Source organism: Neltuma alba, unplaced genomic scaffold (assembly GCF_004799145.2).
Source record: "Neltuma alba isolate B1F8T4 unplaced genomic scaffold, ASM479914v2 tig00010972_pilon, whole genome shotgun sequence".
NCBI lineage: Eukaryota > Viridiplantae > Streptophyta > Magnoliopsida > Fabales > Fabaceae > Neltuma > Neltuma alba.
In genome coordinates, this window is record NW_021635734.1 from 5599 (window position 1) to 24402 (window position 18804).

At 33.0% G+C, this 18804-nt stretch overlaps 3 protein-coding genes across 4 annotated transcripts; 2 read left to right on the forward strand and 1 right to left on the reverse strand.

Annotated features, from left to right (window-relative positions):
* The first annotated feature begins 6024 nt into the window (after positions 1 to 6024).
* Positions 6025 to 6896, forward strand: LOC114760386 (uncharacterized protein At3g17950-like). The gene is made up of 2 exons (XM_028949643.1): positions 6025 to 6253; positions 6336 to 6896. Exons 1-2 carry the CDS (start codon positions 6170 to 6172, stop codon positions 6843 to 6845), a joined length of 594 nt encoding a protein of 197 aa, XP_028805476.1. The 5' UTR covers positions 6025 to 6169; the 3' UTR covers positions 6846 to 6896.
* A 2003-nt stretch (positions 6897 to 8899) lies between these two features.
* LOC114760374 (uncharacterized) lies at positions 8900 to 9716 on the reverse strand. Its single transcript, XM_028949631.1, has one exon. It carries the CDS (start codon positions 9652 to 9654, stop codon positions 9154 to 9156), a length of 501 nt encoding a protein of 166 aa, XP_028805464.1. The 5' UTR covers positions 9655 to 9716; the 3' UTR covers positions 8900 to 9153.
* A 4464-nt stretch (positions 9717 to 14180) lies between these two features.
* LOC114760381 (uncharacterized) lies at positions 14181 to 18128 on the forward strand. 2 transcript variants are annotated; one of them, XM_028949638.1, is made up of 6 exons: positions 14181 to 14216; positions 14483 to 14618; positions 16113 to 16273; positions 16691 to 16780; positions 17061 to 17219; positions 17802 to 18117. In XM_028949638.1, the coding sequence occupies exons 2-6, from the start codon at positions 14489 to 14491 to the stop codon at positions 17907 to 17909; spliced, it is 648 nt and encodes a 215-aa protein (XP_028805471.1). In that variant the 5' UTR covers positions 14181 to 14216; positions 14483 to 14488; the 3' UTR covers positions 17910 to 18117. The 2 variants fall into 2 exon arrangements, with proteins under 2 accessions (XP_028805471.1, XP_028805472.1); XM_028949639.1 differs by lacking the exon at positions 14181 to 14216 and having other exon boundaries at positions 14473 to 14618; positions 17802 to 18128.
* Positions 18129 to 18804: the final 676 nt, after the last annotated feature.

Genomic DNA, 18804 nt, shown 5'->3' on the forward strand with positions numbered 1-18804 from the left:
CCAATAACACAATAAAAAATTAACAGACAGTCAGAAGGTGAAAGGTCCACATGTAACGAAGCTTTCTGCAAACTCGTGCCTTCTTTAAGCAATTCACAGAAAAAAAGGTGTGAATATAGAACAAGAAATCCAGACAAGTCCTTGTTGTGCTCGGAGAATTACAATGAGATTTGAAAAAAGAAATAATTATTAAAAAGTTTCAATAACATTTAAATAGTTTGTAATAACAAGTTTTAGAATAAAAATTATATTTTTTGTGATTTATTTTATAATTTTTTTTGAGATTTTATTACAATTTTTCCTATTATTTTTCTTGTGTCAGCAGGGAAGGTGACATGTTTTAGCAATGCTAGGCATTTACGCAATTGATTTAATATCCACAGACCAAAGCCTGAAACTGCAGCGCTCCAATTCAGTACTCAGTACTAACGTATGGTCAAGCGAAGACGCCTCAATTCCTCATTGAAGCAATCTCTTTCTGCAAGATAGCATCAACCGATGTACTAAAATTCTTGATGATTGTATTCCCAAAAACCCAAAAAAAAAAAAAAAAAAATCTTGATGATAGCCAAATAGCCAATACCATGAAACCTCTCTTAAGTTGCCCTTTTATTTTTAAAAAATTGTAACTCAAATGTCATTTGGGTGTGGCTGAACTAGAATCATAATTAAAATAATATAATCTCATTAAAATACATAAAAATATTTATATGTAATCCTACAAAGAATAATATTCAAGTAAAAAGATATTAATTTACAAGTAAATAAAATATTCATATGTAAACTATATAAAATTTAATAAAATAGTTTTTGAAGTATAAATATGATAAATTATTCTTTAAAAAAAGTCAAAATAATATCGTTTCGAGATCAATAAATTAAAAAATATAAAACTGTTTCCTGCAAAAATATTTTACAGTTACATTCCCCATTTTTTGTATGGGTGCTTGAGATGTTTTAAAAGTATTTTAAAAAAGAAATTTTAAATAAATTTGGATAAAACTCTATTTCAAATTTCGTAAAATTATTTTTAAAATTAAAATTTGATTTTCATCCAATATATATATATATATATATATATTTTTTATCTGGCTCACGTATAGCACTTGGCAGCTCTCAGGTCAGCCATCTCACACACGCAATTGGTGTTCTTTCCTTGGGACCATCAGGCGGCATGTTCTGATACACTTGGCGAAGGAATCAACTTCAAGAACAAAACAAGGTGCTTTTTTTTTTTTTTTTCTCTTAAGAAAAACTACTTTTAGGGGTGTTTGGATGAAACCATATCATGGTTTCAGAAATGATTTTACGGTTTACGAGATAAAATGTGAAAGAATTTATCTCGATTTGCAAAAAAGTATTTTTGAGAAGCACTTTTCAAGGTATCCAAACACCCCCTTAGAAGTAGATACCACTCTATTACTTATTATAGGTCACTTGTATCTCCAAAATTTGTTTCAAAATAGGGAAAACCATATTGGAGGTACCTATACTTTCTCTCAATTTTTAATTGGGTACCTATGTGTTTTTTTCCCTTTAATTAAACATTTAATTTTATCTTTTTAGCAACATTAGCTCTTATAACTTTATTTTATTGATATTTTTAGTCTTTACATAAGGATTAATGATATTAATAGAGCAAAATTAAAGATTTAATTAAGAACAAAAAAACATATAGGTACCAAATTGAAAATTGAGAGAAAGTATAGGTACCTCTAATATGATTTTCCCTTCAAAATATAAATCATTTGTAGTATAATTAATGATCTTTTTCTAATTTTACCCCTATTAATTTAATAAAAAATTAATTAATCTCTCCATCTCTCTCTCAGCTTTTCATTTCCTATGCAATCCATCCCCTCATTCTCTCTCTCTCTCAACTTTTACTAAAGATAAATATGAAAAAAAAACTAGTTAATTTAATATATTTCTTGATTTGCGGGTTTAGAATACAAGTAACTTATAATAAAGAATAGAGTGGTAGATCATTTCAATTACTTATCATGACTATTAAATGGAATTTGACAACAGATAGATTTAATCATTTTTTAAAAAATATACATTAATTTGGACCAATAAAAATTAATTTGAACGTTTCAAAATTGTAGTGAAGCATGATAGAGGGGGGAAAAACCAAGCATCTAATTTTAAGCTAATTACTTCACTTGGAGGTTGAATACTTTTAGCCTCTGGGTTTTCTGTTGTCTTTAAACTTTTTAGGGCAAGAGACTCATTTATTATTCCAGCTTTTGATTAATTTGTATGCATTAAATCCTGAATTGTTAAAAAAAAAAAATCTTCCCGCCCGGCCCCTTTCATCCATAGTTCTCAAACTCATCAAGTTTACTTAAAAAGATACACACAGACACACACATATATAAAGTCCTTTTTTGTTTAATTTTGAGCTATGAACTTCAAAACATTCTCAAAGTTGGCTTTTTTCCTCTAAGAACAGTACCATCATCTCTAGTGATTTAATTGAGGAAATAGTGAACTTTGAACTTTCTATTGGACATGAATGACTGCTCTTCGTGGTTGAAACTTTTTCACATGAATTTGCATAGCCACCATGAACTGTAAAGTTAGAGAGAGCCCACAAGTCCCACAAGCGTACCTAAAAGCAAGCATGACCAATTAAGTGCACTGTTAGTTTCTTTACTTTAGATGTAATTTGCACCTTTTAGGTTGATAACACAGTATCCAATTCACAGAATTCCAAGACTTCTCAATTAGGTGAACATTAAGGTACAATGTTGTTGCCTGACAAGATTCCTTATGTTCCAAGTGAAAAAATAGCATGATTCAGGGACACTAAGCTTCCTTTTTATTAAAATTGTAGCCATGTGAGTTCTTAGCAATAAATCAATTCCCATTCTTTATTTGAATTCCCAAGAAAGTATGAGATATTTAAATAACGGGGGAAATATCAGTAGAGATTGGATCAAGAGAAAAAGATTTGGTGTTTCTTAAATAAGATTATAAATTTTGAATAATTGTTGCAGTTGAATCAAATAATGTTTTAATTCGGTCTAATAATACGAAATATTCACTCCACTGTATATACTACCTCCGATCTTTAATATAAGACCTTGTTTGACTTTTATTTTGATCCTAAATATAAGACCCCAATTTACTTTGTCTTTCATATTTATGTATTTTTTTTCAAGATAATCCTTCTAACAATGATAGTTCTAACCAATATACTTGATTAGTAAAGATATTTTAGGAAAGATAACATATATTTATTACAAATAACTAACTTAACTTCTTTCTCTAGTCTCATCAAATTAGTCAACTAACTCTTATAATTAAGACCGGAGGTAATATAAGACACAAATAAGCGAATTATACAGATTAAAAATTAATTAAATTTGATTAAAGACAATAAATATGTTGCACATATATTTTACTTTTTTAAAAAATATTATTATTTATAGAAAGAGAAGAAGAAGAAAAATGAGTAAGTATTAAAAAAAAAGTAGGTAATAGCAATACAATATGTAATGGAACTATCAAAGGGTGCCAATATTTAAAAAGAAAAAATCGGTTAAAACTTCAGACATTCTTTAAGTATATCTTATATATAAGATCATGCATGCTCCAAAAACTATCTTATAAAAAGAACATGTTAAAATAAATAGATAGCTGCTTTTGAAAAATAACCCCAAAAAAAAAAGGGTTGAGTAGTTGTGTAAGAAATTATTTTTACTAATTTAACAATAAAATTGATTTTAAAATCCTTAAGTCATCCAAATGATTGCCTCACGTATTCCAACCTTTCCCCACTTTCCATCTCGCATTTTGCCCCATCTACCCATACTATAATTGTATTTGGTTACGACATTACATCATGTGGGATAGCTCATCTGCTCTCAATCAATCTTTGCCTTTAATTAAAATTTTGAGGGCATTCATTCTTCATTGCTTCATTCTCACTGGACCCATAATTGACATATCATTATAGCAGCATTTTATTCACCAAGCATGTCATGATACCTATAATTTTTTTGATCGACAGTCATAATGCCTATAATTAAAAAGAAGAAATTTTTGTAAAATTAGATATCATTATCTTAATTATTGTTGTAATAAATTAAAATGGAAAAATTGAAAAAACAAAAAGGGACTGTATGTATGAGCTTTAACAATAATCGAATTGCAAACAACAACATAATTTTAGCAAAATACTTGGTTTGCTGTTCTCAATTTTCATGGCTTTTTTTTTCCCTTCAATTTTTTCAATTAAAATTGTTTATTTGTTAAATTTCATGTCTATATAAATTTGACAGCATTTTACATTTGCTGTTGAGGGTCTAAAGCACCCCTCCTTATTCATCTGAGCATGGAATTAGCTCTAGAGCGTGGACAGAGTTAATAATCTATCTAACTAAAAGGCTTGATTGTTGATAGAATATAATGATATCGTATAATCCATATAGCTGATCCCATCTAATGAGAGAATGATTGGTGGTGTTGTTATTTGTTAAATTGTTAATAACTTGACATCACTCCCTTTTTTTTGTTTTTTCGGTTTTAAATTAGGGCATTTAGGTAGTTCTACTATAAAATTCAATTGTGAACTAGTTCGTAAAAACTTTACATGATCAGGCATTTTGGGATATTGAATTGATATTTTAAAATTTTAAGGGTATCTTTGATCTTTTTCTTATTTTTTTAAAAACAATATCTTTAAAAAATTGGCCAAGGGATGCCCATAATAAAATAGCAAGTCTCATGACTCGATAGGACGAGCCTGAAAAAGATCATGTGGAAATAAAGGCTATATTATCCTAACCCAATCATGCTTATCTTTTAAGATTGGAAGGTTAACTCTTAAGATTTATCCTCTTTTAACTGTCTTAATTCACACGCAATTTCCTTCATTTTTCCAATTATATGGACTTATCGTCCTTACACCCATACAGAAAACTATGTTTTAATCTTTTGGTAATTATTTTATTTATTTGGCAACTTAATAATCCAATTAAATCAAACTAATCCCTCCAGAGCATTACAAGTTACAGACGGCCTGTAAGCAATGCTTATGTTATTCAAAGTCTAAAATGATAACAGCCCAGAAAAATGAGGTTCAACCGTATCTAGAGATTTTAAGTACCCCTCTAATCTTTTTAAAGGCTCACAAAAATTGGTTTAAATATAAATTTTTATAATAAAAACAATATTCTAGCTATTAATAAATAGTACTAAATAACAATAATTTATAATAAAAATAATAAATTTAAAATATACTATCTAAACATTACATTTACTATTTTTGCAACAACAGAATCTGATATAATCAAGATGCGGACCTTTTAATACAATTCATTGGAATTTGAAAAGAATTAGGGATGATAGAGATCTCTAAATTAAGGTAAAGTAATCTAAGGCTATGATATTATATACTCAACAAGATGCTTAACCATGATGGCTCTCTTACATCATTTTTTTTTTTTTGACACCTCTTACATCAAAATCCAACTTTAGTGATTCCTTACTTAATTTGGGAGAGCCTTTTTAAATTTTCATCCCATTTCATTAACGGAGTAAATTTCAAACAAAGCCTAACACCTGTTAAAAGTAAATTATTTTTCTGAAGTATTATCAATAACATACATTATTTTACAGAAATATTTACTTGGATTCTTAATCTAAAAGTTATCTAAATAATTTATTTTGATTCTAAATATAAAATCTTAATTCTAGACTTATAAATTTTTTAAAGGTATCTCTAACTTTTTGGATCAGACTCTATTGATTATATATATTATTATTATATTAAGAGGTTTCAAATGCAAAAGATTAAAAATGATGTTTATAAGAATTTTAATTTTTAATCATTACAAATTAATTACCTAATTCTTATAATTAGGAGTGAGGTGTGTATGAAATATTTTTAGGGAAAAAAAGGTAAACTGTAGCTTTACACATTTTCTTTTTATTTTTTTTTGGAAAAAAAATCTGCACATGTTATTTTTTGACATCATTTTACCCAGCTGGTTAGCATGAATTCAAACACAATCATCTCTCGTTCTCTCTGTTCCTTACTTCCTCCTCTCTTGCAGGCCATAATAAAGTTTGCCTCAATCACAAAACTCACAGTCCCTACTTCTTTCTTCTTCAAAAACCTCACGAGCAATCCTGTTTGATCTCTCAACCATACGCAAAAATGCTAGATCCAGCTACTGAATTGATGCCTGCACCATCTTCACCGACCATCTCGTCCGTTTCCTCCTCCGATCTTGACACTGAGGTAAGTCGATCTCACTTTCCTGATTTCCCCACTTTGTCCTTCTCTTGAATTTATGATTTGATCTTCTTTTCGCTGTGTACAGTCCACGGGGTCATTTTTCCATGATAGAAGCACTACTTTGGGTACTTTGATGGGAGTGAGCTTCCCGGCCATCACATTCAGAGCCCCATCTCAGCACCGAGACCCGCATTCCGCCACCGCTGGATCCGCCGCACCGTTAGGCGGCTCCAGGAGAGGCATCAAGCCTAATAAGAAAAACATGAGAGCAAAGGCGGTGGACGCGGCGGCTGTCGTAGCAGAAAGGCGAAGGAGATGGTGGAGCCTGTGCAGGGACGGCGACGCGAGGCCGGCAGCTTCGCTCGGCGACTTTCTTGAGGTGGAACGGAGATTCGGAGACGGCGAGTTTTACGGTACGGCGGCCGAGCTCGAAGGAATGGTCATGGGTCAGCAGAGGAATAGTGGTCGAGTGTTATTCGCGAACGGTAGAGTTCTCCCACCGGCCACCGACGTCGACGACGGAGCTTCCACGGCAGGAAGTCTTTGCAATAGATTCCCGGTTTCACTCACCGGGATCTGTAGCGGCGGGGCATAATGGATAGGAAGGATAAAGCTCCGAGTTTTGAATTTTCAATCAATTAAAAAAACAAAAAAGAAAAAGAAAATGGTGACTGTTTTGGAGGTTGTTTGGATGATGGTGATTGATGACTAATTAGTAATCAAATTATTTTTCAGTGTGCATTTCATCTTGTGGTTTTGGTTTACAGGCAAAAAGCAAGGTGATGCCTTTTGGGCTCTTTTACTTTCTTCTTTTCCTTTTTGATTTGGGAGTGGTCCATATTATAATCAATCTACAAATGGGTGATTGACATTAATCATGTGTCCCTTTTGGCAAAATTCAAATCAATTACTGATGTAAAAATGGTTTTTAGGGCATCCCTTTGATTGTTGCATCAATCAAACCCACTTACAGGAAATGGAATTTTGTCCTGTGTGTTCATGGACAAATTTGTCTCCCCCACTGTATAACTTCAAACAAAAGATTGATGAATTTTCCAGGAAAAAGGGAATTGAAGGATTGGTTAGAACAGCATCTTTTCTTTCTTACTCAAAAGAACTGTAATTTCAATTTTTCAAATTTAGTAATAGACAGAGCAGTTGCTGTCAAAGTATGATATGTCATGAAGTTCCTTAATTATATATCTTTAGTTGATTTCCTTCATAGTTTTGTAGTTTTCATTGTCGAACTTTAAGCTATGCATTTCTTTTGTCGCTTCTCTTTATTTGAACATTCAAAAATAAGGTTATGTGGCTTTCTTCATGTGTCCTCATCTTCCTCTTGTGTGTTTTGTTTGATTACACAGAAAGAAACAAACAAGGTGGGGGACAACTTCCGAGTTGTACATTCATAGTCTTTCTTTTCTTTTCTTCTTTCTTGATCCAAAATTGGAGAACATTATGAATTGTAAAGTTTCCTATTCCCAGATCCACACAACACGTTAAAATTCCTTTTCTTCGGCAACTTGTGCTCCCCCTTTTGTAATGAAGTTATAAATTAACTATCATTTCAAGACAATAAATATTTAAGCATAGCAGTTCGTGACTCGGAAATTGACTATAATTTTGACATTACGTTCATATTAAGAAAGCCGATATAAATTAAGTACAGCAGAGTTGACGAGAAGCTGTAGAAAATTTTCAGTCAATTTTACAGTCTCGTTCCAAGTAGATTCTACAAGACTTCCACTTGCAATCTTTTAACTTAGAAAATGGCCAAAAAATAAATAAATATATCAACTTGATATTTAGTATTACCGATCTTTAATATAAGACTCTATTTGGCTTTTATTTTGACCCTAAATATAATACCTCAATCCACTTTATCTCTCATATTTATGCATTTTTTTCAAGGTAATCTTTCTAATAATTGTAGTTGTAGCCAATATAGCTGATTAGTAAGGATATTTTAGAAAAGACAACACATACTTATTACAAATAACTAATTTAACTTCTTTCCTTAATCCCTTCAAATTAGTCAACTGGGTCTTATAATTAGGACCGAAGGTAGTATTTATTTTTCCATCATTATTTATTTTACATCATTTGCGAAATTTGCTTTTGCTTACATCATCATCATCATAATTTAAAAAAAAAAAAATCTTCCTCCCATTGTTCTTCAAAGGAACTTGGACTTCTGGCTGTCCTGTTTCTGCTGTGTCTAAACCACTGCAAACAGTTGAGTTTATGAGTTCATTGTATTAGGTGCGATCCAAATTTTGCAAGACTTGTCTCTTCTAATACAATATCTTTTAAGTTATTAAATATAAGAGCTCCAGATTAGCAACCCTTAATGTCAAAGGATCCAAAATACTTAAGCTGACTGCTTTTTGAATCTGTACTGGTGTAATAGAATCTGATGAACTGGACCTCTAAATGGTTCCAAAGTGACTACTGCCCTCCATTCTTTAAAACCCTCTCGTGAAGCTTCTGGTATCGCATCTCAGTTCATAGCTTAAACTTCTAAATAAAATAAACTTTCGACAAGCTTCTACATGACCAAGCATCTTCTCGAAAGCGTTTGGATTCAAAAACAATTGGCAACAGAAGGAGGGAAGCAGCTTTCTTTCTTGTTTTTACTTTTCGGTGTAGATACAGTAAGAATGGGAGTGTATGTAGAGAAGAAAATGCAACAAATATTGAGATCCAGAGGGATTTCCCAGAAATGTGCAGATCCAACGTTGCAACTTTCCTGAATGAAAAACTCCAAATCTATGGAGGTTGCAGAAAAAAAGTATTATATGTATACAAATCTAATATAAACTTACAATATATGTATCAAGAATATCTACTTCCAAGTTCAAGTAATACCAAAACCTAAAAACTTAATGTGCATTAAAACCCCCTCAGGGAATTTCATCAATGGTCTCCAAAGCAGGTCTCCAGGATCCCTGCTTTGAAAAGCTTCTTTTCTCAGCCTTCTCTCCCTCGCAAACCACCTTATAATCATCATCGTCATGACCTTCCAATCTCTCTGCTTCAGAAGGAAACATACAGACAGGAAAAATCTTGCCCAGATTGTTAAACCCTCCATGCTTGAGAGCCCTAGAAGCTTTATAATTCATAGAGCTTATCTCCTCATGTGTGAGAACAGAGTAAAGAAGCTCCATGGGAAGAAGAAAGTAGAACTTTTTCCTCTCAAGCTCTTCATCAGCCAGAAGCCCATGAATCCTATGGCCTACTTTGAGGAAACTAGAGTCACAGACAAACTGCCCAGGATTCTCAAGCATTAATTCTGCAGCCTTCACCGCTCTTGTGTAGGACTCTAGCCTCCCATCTAAGGATAAAACCTTGATTCCCCCATTTGATGTCATCAAGGAAGGTGTACAGGAAGCTGCATTGCCCATATTTCTCAGAAAGAGGCAAAATAGAAAGAGACTAAAGTGGGTTTGTGGTATTGGCCTGGTCAGAGAAAGCAAATGGTGGTGATGAAGCTTCTGTGAATGTGAGGTCCTATATATTCTGGCAAAGCAACCTGTCTGTCGAGAAAAGAAAGATAATTGTTGCTTGTCCTTTTTCTGGCTCATGGATAGTTGGGTAATCTGTTGGCGCATCTTCTTTTGTGTCTTTTTTTAAATTATTATATTAACGTTAATGTTTGTCGTACTCTTAGTGGCATATTTGAAGACCAAAATTTCCCTTCTGGCAGTGGCTTTGTTTTATGCAGCTATACACATTTTAAAAAAAAAAAAGGTCCTCAAGCTAGTTTGGTACAATGCACAATTGATTATTAACGTAACAAAAATAAAAGGATTGATAGATGTCTAGAACACTTGGTTCAATTGGATTGAGAGTCATCCAAATGAGAATTCATGAAACCAAGTATTTCAAATAATGGGATTGATTGAAATATTTATTTATAGATTACTACCTTCGGTTGTAGTTATAAGAGTTAATTGACTAATTTGAGGAGATTAACAAAAGAAGTTAAGTTAATTATTTGTAATAAATGTGTTATTTTTCCTAAAATATCCTTGCTACTCAAATTTATTAGTTAGAACTATCTTGTTGGAAGAACTATTTTAGAAAAAAAAATATAAATATGAGAGACAAAGTAGATTGAGGTTTTATATTTAGGATCAAAATAAAAATCAAACAAAATCTTATATTAAATATCGGAAATGGTATTTTATTAAGTTTTTGGTAGAGATTTTTTTAATATGAAAAGTGGAAGACTTTTATTTAAAAACATACTACCCATATGTCTTTGGTAACCACTGAAGCGTACAGCTTGTGCCCTTTATGCCCACTTAGAAGATCACATCCTATTTCCTATCTTAGGAGGTGAAAAAGGCCAACCTGTCAAACTTGGCCTAATTTAGGACTTGTTGAGATAAAATATTCAGAAAGCAGGGCCTTAGAGTGCAATTTGCCCCTTGAATTTCAAAATTAGTTAAATTGTGTGCAAGAGAGAGAGGGTAAGAAAGTTTCTTTATTGAAATTGTAGTGGTGCACATGGAGAGGGATGGAAGGAAATAAGACTAAGTACGTGAGACGTCACAAAAGGACAGCACCAAACTCATGATTAGATATGGTAGGAAGCAATTTGCTTTGATTTTATTCTATTTGCAAATTAAGGAGGAGGCGTCTTCACTCTTCACCTAATGGCTTGGAATTCTTAGTATTGTAGTACTCCTCCGGTCCTAATTATAAGACCCAATTAACTTATTTGAGGAGATTAAGGAAGTAAGTTAAGTTAGTTATTTATAATAAATAAGTGTTGTTATTCCTAAAATATCCTTGCTAATTAAGTATATTGGCTAAAACTATCATTATTAGAAGGATTATCTTGGAAAAAAATACATAAATATAAGAGAGAAAATGAATTGGGTCTTATAATTAGGACCAAATAAAAAGTCAAATTGGGTCTTATAATAAGGACCGGAGGAGTATTGTCTATTGTAAATAAAAATATATATTTGTGTTGTTGGGAGACGTGAAAGGGCCATCATCATCTTCTCCTCCTTCTTCTCGTTAATGTGGGTGGTGGCAAATGTCAAATCTTTTTCGATTTGGTATTTGGTCGCTATCTGTCACTATCCAATGCTAGCTTGCTCCCATGAATTAGTATTTTATCAAGTTCATGAACTCAGCTTCACTTGACATGTGCTTCGGCGTCAATTTGCCCCCCCTTCAATATTCATCTTTTTAGCGGCGGATTTTATCTTCTGCTTCTGCTTCTACTTCATCAGTTATATTCATTTAGTTAAGATTTTATTCAAATCATTTGCTGCTTCGTTTCTTGTAAGCTGTAACTTAATTAAAAGAGCCCTTCGTTTCTTGCTGCTTCGTTTCTTGTAAGCTGTAACTAAATCTACCTCATTTTAACCTGATGATTTAATATGATATATTCAGATCAAGTTAAGTAGGATCACATTTGATGATAAGGTTCTCCCATGAATTGTTTAATCTAGCATTATAGCCGCATTTCCAAAACTTAAATTAAAACATTTGGTTAAATTGATACAATGTTTTGATATATTATCAAGAACTAAATATAGATACTTCACTAAACAGAATTAGAATTTTAATTCATTAGGAGGGATTAATATCTTATGTTATCACAAACTTTGTTGGTAATATTTTATAGTTAAATCAAGCGCTTGGTGATAGCTAGGAGGCCTTCGGGACTATGTCGCTCCGCTATGTGTGGCGAGTCATGTGTTTACTGTCTACCCAATTGCCCACCCGAGCATTTAGTTTTTCTTCGAGTAAAAAAAATATTTATCAAGTCTTTAAAATTGGCTCTCTCTGTTATAAACTGTTAGGAAAAATAAAACGTTCAAAAATTTAACACCGGACTAAATTGATATTAGTTTCGATTCTAATTATAAGATCTAGTTAATAGATTATAAATAAGATCTTATAATTAAAATCAAATATAATAAAAACAAATCATGCCACAATCAAATCAATGTATAGTACAACGTTATATAAGCCATATGGCGGATAAAACAGACACTGAAACGGGTTGGTACATACAAATAGGAGTTTTCCCAAACCTTTTTTTTTTTTTTTGAAAAAGGAATTGAAAAAAAAAAGGCTACCTGCTAAGGTAATAAATGAAGAATCTTGACCATAAAAGAGGGGGAACTAAATAATGATTAAGAATTCTGGCAAATTAATGATTAATTAGTTGTCAAATAGATTTGGTAGGTCTTATGTTGCTCATGTCTTGTCAGTCATCCGAAAGGAAATGATGAGTGCTAGCCTAGCACATACGTCTACTTGTTGCTTGCATACCCAGCATCAACAATTTAACATATTATTAACCAACCAAGAAACCCACTTCACATTCTGATTCAAAAGCCGCCACAATTTTGGATTACATGGGTTTATAGCTACATGTTGCAACATTTTGGCATGTTAATGGACCTTTAAGACACAATAATTCAGTTCTTGCCTCCCAAATCATTCACATTAAAGACATTCGTTGAATTAAAAAAAAAACTAAACTTTTCAGAAATCATGAATGATAGTATGATTTATTTGAAGTTTATATACATCCAAAACCTATATAGTTATACGATCAGGTTTTTTTTTTGCCATAATATTTATACAATCAGATTGTGGGGTGATGTTTTGTCTAGGATAACGTGTAAATAATGTGTTTTCGTCCAAATCCGATATCATATATAAATATATAAGTTAACTGTATACTACCTCCAGTCCTAATTATAAGAGCTAGTTGACTAATTTGAAGAGATTAACGAAAGAAGTTAAGTTAGTTATTTGTAACAAATGTGTTTTCTTTCCTAGAATATCCTTACTAATCAAGTGTATTGGCTACAACTACCATTGTTAAAAAGATTACTTTGGAAAAAAATGTATAAATATTAGAGACAAAATTGATTGGGGTCTTATATTTAGGATTAAAATAAAAGTCAAATAAGATTTTATATTAAGGACCAGATGTAGTATATATTTGATGACACTAGTATCTTAATAAGAGTGACTTTCACACTTCAATTTGTCAAAATTTGATGTTACTTAAATTTTACATTAATATATTGAGATAACTTTGTCAGTTTTTTTGGATAAGCATGGTCTTTTTTTGGGCCGAAATAGTATCCTCCTATTGATTTTTGAAAAACACATACTAAAAGAGGTTTTTTTGGGCCAAAATAACATATTGAGAATGATCCCATGAAAAAAGAAAAGGAATGATCCTATGTGTTTCGGCTTGACCTTTTGGGCCTAACTTGGAACCTTTGGGCTTTTGTGCCATTAATAGACCTCCAAAATTCAGAACAAGACCCCATAAACTCTCTGGCACTACTCCATAAAATAAACGGATCCAAATTATTGTTACTAATAGAAATTGAGTCTAGTCCTTGTAAAATGGACTAGTATAACGAATCAAAGTTCATTTTTAATTTTAAAACCGTCTGATTTAGACATTTTCACAGCCAATTCAAGTTGATGATGGTAGAAGAAAAGAAACCACGTATCAGCAAAAAAGTCTACCATTATTAGAAGGGAGAATTACAAGCAAGTCTTATAAAAAAAAATTACAAAATACGTCTCAAAAATTGTTATTTTTTATTGTAAGACTTGTTATTATAGACTGTTTAAGTTATTATTGAGATCTTTTAGTAATTTTTTCTTTTCTATAAGATTTGATTGTAATTCTCCCTTATTAGAAAGACTCAAAACCCCTCCACATCAATTCCAAACCAGAAATTAATTTTCCTAATTGTGCAGTCATATTTCAGATTTTAGTGGGATTATTTTGCAATTATTTAACTTTTTGCAGGGGCTTTAGTGCGATTTCCCCTATTTCTAGTGGGACCCAACTGAGCCGAGACGGGCACGTTGACGGGCGTGCAAAGAGAGATTAACGAAATACCTCATCTCCACTGCATTAACGGCCTCCACTCATCTCTGCGGTTGCTTCCACTCGCACCACCAGGTAATCCCTCCGTAAATTTTTGTGCTTTATGCTTTCCCATATTCGATTCCATGCTTGTTTGCATAATTACTGTTTTTTTTCCGCCCTTTTTCGTTGGATGAATTAATTAATACTCGTTACTCTCTATGCAACTGCAAAGCTATGCTTGAGCTAAGGCTGCCTTTTGAATTAATTTTTATTCATTGACTTCAGTTGGAATTTAGTGATATAGTTCGTTGGTGCATATGAGTAAATTTTCTTTAAAAAAGTGATCGGTATTATTTACAGGAATGGCTTCTGTTCCACACGGCAATGCGAATTGCCGCATTTTATTAGAAAAAACTGCGATCCCCTATGCGGGAATTTCTGCTTTGCCGTACTTGCATACCGGAAGAACAGCGTCTAGATGTTTCAGAAGAGGTCAGTTACTTAATTACTTATTGTTTAATGTTGTGTTGGTTTTGTAAAGTGGTACAAATTTTGGCAGTTCCATTTGGAACCGAGTTCTTTTGAAGATGAGAAGCAATGAAGTATGCTACTATTTTCATACTTCAGATACTTCATTTTAGGTGTGGCGATTGGTTCTTGCCTTATTCTTCAATTACTTGCGGTGCCTCAATTTTGTGGTCTAATGGGCATCTCTCCCCAAAATAATGTGAATTGTGACGTTCGAAGACTTTCATTAAACCAATTCGATCACCCTGCTGTATTTTTATTAAAATTTTAAAAACATTGTATTGCCTCGCCTACATCCACTTCTTTTGTGTATTCAGAGAGAAATTGAGAGAAAAGAAAAGAAGTATGTCATAATAATATGAATTCCAGTACGTAGTCACATTCTTTGGTGTCATTCGCTACTGAAGGTATAAATGCATGAATGTAGGGATTCCAATAATCTGAATCACCTGCATTCACGAAAGTGAATATAATTATATATATATGTATATATATATGATATATTCGAAGAGAGGAGACCAAAAAAGAAAAAAGGGAAAAAAATGATAAGTAAAATGATAAGATGTGAATTCCATGTAAATGGCAGGGGTTCCTTGACCTCTTGCTTCCAAGGGTAATGTTCATCCCTATCTATAAAAAGTTGCAATTTTCTCATGATAAATTAGTACCACTAGAACTATAGAATAAGACCCCTACAGTCTAAATTGGCTCTCAAGTTCAATTTTAGCCACGTCAAATTACTAAAATATCCTTGACATTCATCTTCATATGAGTTTAAATTGCCAGCGCCGTTAATTGATATTCCCTTATCGTAGATACAATAATAACGAATTATATATGCACGATATGGTGTTTTTCACCGGGAAGGGAACTGCAATTTCCCCATTTATTTATGCATAATGTATAAGATTTCTCTCCTGCTATTTATTGCAATGATTGAAAGCATTTTGTATCTCCGTTCCAAAAAGCAAAATCAACTCTATCAAACAGTAACGAGTAGAATAATACGGGATATTATAGAAAACTGAACTTCCTTTAGTTGAAAATATTCTTAGACTGTTCTAAAGGGAATCTTAGAGTCTAGACTACTGGAAAAGGCATTATACTTGTGATTATATAATTAGGTGTGAAAAATCTTGATGGAAGGTCTATCTGTTGGCCAGGTATGGACATTGAGAAATAATGGTAAGGAGCTAAATTTTTGGAACATTTGTACTATTAGCTTGAATGCTTAACAGTTTGAATGATTCACAAGCAATCATGACTTATTTGAGAGTTGGTTGACCTGTAATGCCGTAGCATTCGATTGTGTTGAACTTGACGACCTGCCAAGTGTTAGTATCTATTCTAGATTTTTTATGAATGGAACATCACATTTTCTTCACTGATTATGATTTCTTCTCTTAGAGGACTTTCTGTATCTCTGATTATGACACTTTTTAAACTGAAACATTTCAGGAACAATAATTTCTCGATGCTTGTATGGAAAGAAGTGTTTTTCTTCATCAGAAAAGAGCTTTAGTGGGAATTTTATGAAGAATGAGGGCTTCTTTGTCCCCAGAAGTGGCAGTTCTTTAAATTCTAGTGGAAGTGATGATGCCCCACCTAATCAGACAGAGGCATGTATCAAAAACTACAATGGTTCTCCTGTGACACTTGACTGAATATGGCCACTGGCATAGTAATTCATCCTTTTTAGATGGATGAAAGTGAGCATAACTATATTTCCTTGGAGGCTTCTCCTCTGCCTTGTATATCTACAAGAATTGGGTCTAGAATATTGCCTTCCATATTTGTTCAAATTGTTAAGCGGGGGTTGTCCCGTGCAATTTCCATGTGATGTAATAATGGTCTTGTGTTGATTGTTGAAATAGGATCAATACATGGAAAATGGGATGAACACTTGGTTCATAGAAGACTGTTATTTTAATCGCATAATACTCAAATTGAAATGATCTAGTTACTTTGCAACCTCCCATTATTTAACTAGTAAATTTTGGAATGACAAATTGTACTTATATCTTTGCACCTTACAGAAGACACCATTTGGATATACGAGAAAGGATGTTCTATTAATTGGGCTTGGAGTTACTGTCCTAGGCATTGGCTTAAAAAGTGGATTAGAGGTACCTTCTTTTTTGTGCTCCTCCTGTAATGCAATCATTGGTATGCATTTTCCATCTTATCTTATCCCATGACTTCCTTCAACCCCACAGCTCTGGTATAAGAATGAGATTGTATTTAGATGGCTCTTGACAAATAAATCAGATGCATTATGAAATAATTATACTTGCAGTGTGACTTGTTGATTCCTATAATTGTTTTCACCTTTGATATGATGGAGACCATGTCAGCAATACCACATTGATCCTACTCTGGAAAATATTTTTGCCATGTTTTATGCAGTTTGTAGGAGTGGATCCACTGCAAGCTGGGAATGTGGTTCAGTTGGTACTGGTTTTGGGACTCACAGTTGGATGGATCTCAACATATATCTTTAGAGTTTCAAACAAGGAGATGACATACGCTCAACAATTACGGGACTATGAATACAAAGTGATGGAGGTAGACAACATGACGAGAGCTTCTCTTTTTTCTATTGTTTCTAGCTAAGACATATGATTTGCCACAAGATAAGGTCTTCAATTGCATATCTGGTATTGATTGTCTACTTCATTAGTCTAATTCGCTACCTCCCGATTACATCGCACAACATAGTGTATAATTATGTGCTAGTTAAATTTTCTTTGGCACTTCTCATTGATTTTTATTCGTCATTTGAAGCATGTTGCAATTTCTGGTAAGTTATTTTCAAACTGTTCTGTGCTTAGATTAATGAAGCCGCAAGCCCTGTTCATGAATGTGGAAAATTGTGTTACTTTGTTGTGCTAGGGACTAAGATGAGTGAATTCCCGGCTTCTTATTAGTTTCTTTACAGTCTTGATATGTCTTTGTAATAAGATGATTGGATGTTGGATATATCTTCAGTTATTGTTGACAAATATCAATTTGGGAACAGTAGCACTCCCTTGAATGAGATTTCACTTATATTTTACTTTTCTGGATGATGACCCAGAATTTTTCCCCGTCCACAAATGACTCAAAACCGAATCTCATGTATTCATGTTGTAACCTCTGAATCTGCAGAAAAGATTAGAGGGCCTAACAGAAGCAGAGCTAGAAGCACTACTTGAACAAGTTGAGGAAGAGAAGAGACGCAGCGCTGGTGGAGAACAGGTGAATCGAAGTAACTAGTCTGTATATATAAAGTAAACTTTTACCACAGAAATTGGGGCTGTAATTTTAAGCTGTATGGACAACCTAGTTCAGATAGATTTTGGTTATGCCTGCTTCACATACCCACAGACATGAAAAATGGATTAACTTTCGAAATCCATTCTAAGAAATTCCCATACGTAAGAAATTCTGAAAGTTATGAAGGATTATATTGCTTTACATTGCATATTCTAGCAATGATGGAGGACGCAAGTGGCAAGGTTGCCCTTTATCTTTGCTTTGTTCACATATTTTCTGTCCGTTCTCCACATCTCAAGCCACGAGAAATTTTTTACTAGATAAATTTCACTTTTTTTAAAAAAAAATTTAACAACTAGGGGAGGGGGATCGCATATCCGCCCATCGCACACACCCATCCCATTTTGATCACTTTGGGGTATAGAACCTACAACCTCCTCTATGAGAGGAGGTGTGGGGTACCATTGAACCAAGAGGTTCTTGGCCTAAAGTCCACTAATTGACTGTACAATAAACTAATGAAAAAACTGAAGATAAGTGTTTTAGGAGGTGTAAATGAAACCCACTTTTCAGGCCAAGAAAGAAAAGAAGAGAAAAGAAAGCCACCTTCAATTGATTTAGGATACGAAATGACTTTACACCATGACAGTTGAGAATTTATGCTTGCCTTTAAAAAAAAAAAAAAAGTTGCAGACGACATATCACGTGATTGAACAACTGCCTAGGTGGATGAACTGTCTTCAGAATAAATTTGTCAGATAGACCCGAATTTCAGATGAAGATACTTACAGAATTTTGCTTCTAAATAATGAGGAAGTAGCAGCACTAAAACTTCCAACTCCAGAGTTCATGCAATGTTGCTGCCTTTCTATGCAAGAATGTTTTGAACCCACTC

Excerpts from the sequence above, each read along its gene's own strand:
- LOC114760386 (XM_028949643.1), top strand. The coding sequence starts at position 6,170 with ATGCTAGATCCAGCTACTGAATTGATGCCTGCACCATCTTCACCGACC. Across the intron at positions 6,254-6,335 it reads CCTCCGATCTTGACACTGAG|TCCACGGGGTCATTTTTCCA; the intron begins GTAAGTCGATCT and ends CGCTGTGTACAG.
- LOC114760374 (XM_028949631.1), bottom strand. The coding sequence starts at position 9,654 with ATGGGCAATGCAGCTTCCTGTACACCTTCCTTGATGACATCAAATGGG.
- LOC114760381 (XM_028949638.1), top strand. The coding sequence starts at position 14,489 with ATGGCTTCTGTTCCACACGGCAATGCGAATTGCCGCATTTTATTAGAA. Across the intron at positions 14,619-16,112 it reads GTCTAGATGTTTCAGAAGAG|GAACAATAATTTCTCGATGC; the intron begins GTCAGTTACTTA and ends GAAACATTTCAG. Across the intron at positions 16,781-17,060 it reads GCTTAAAAAGTGGATTAGAG|TTTGTAGGAGTGGATCCACT; the intron begins GTACCTTCTTTT and ends TGTTTTATGCAG.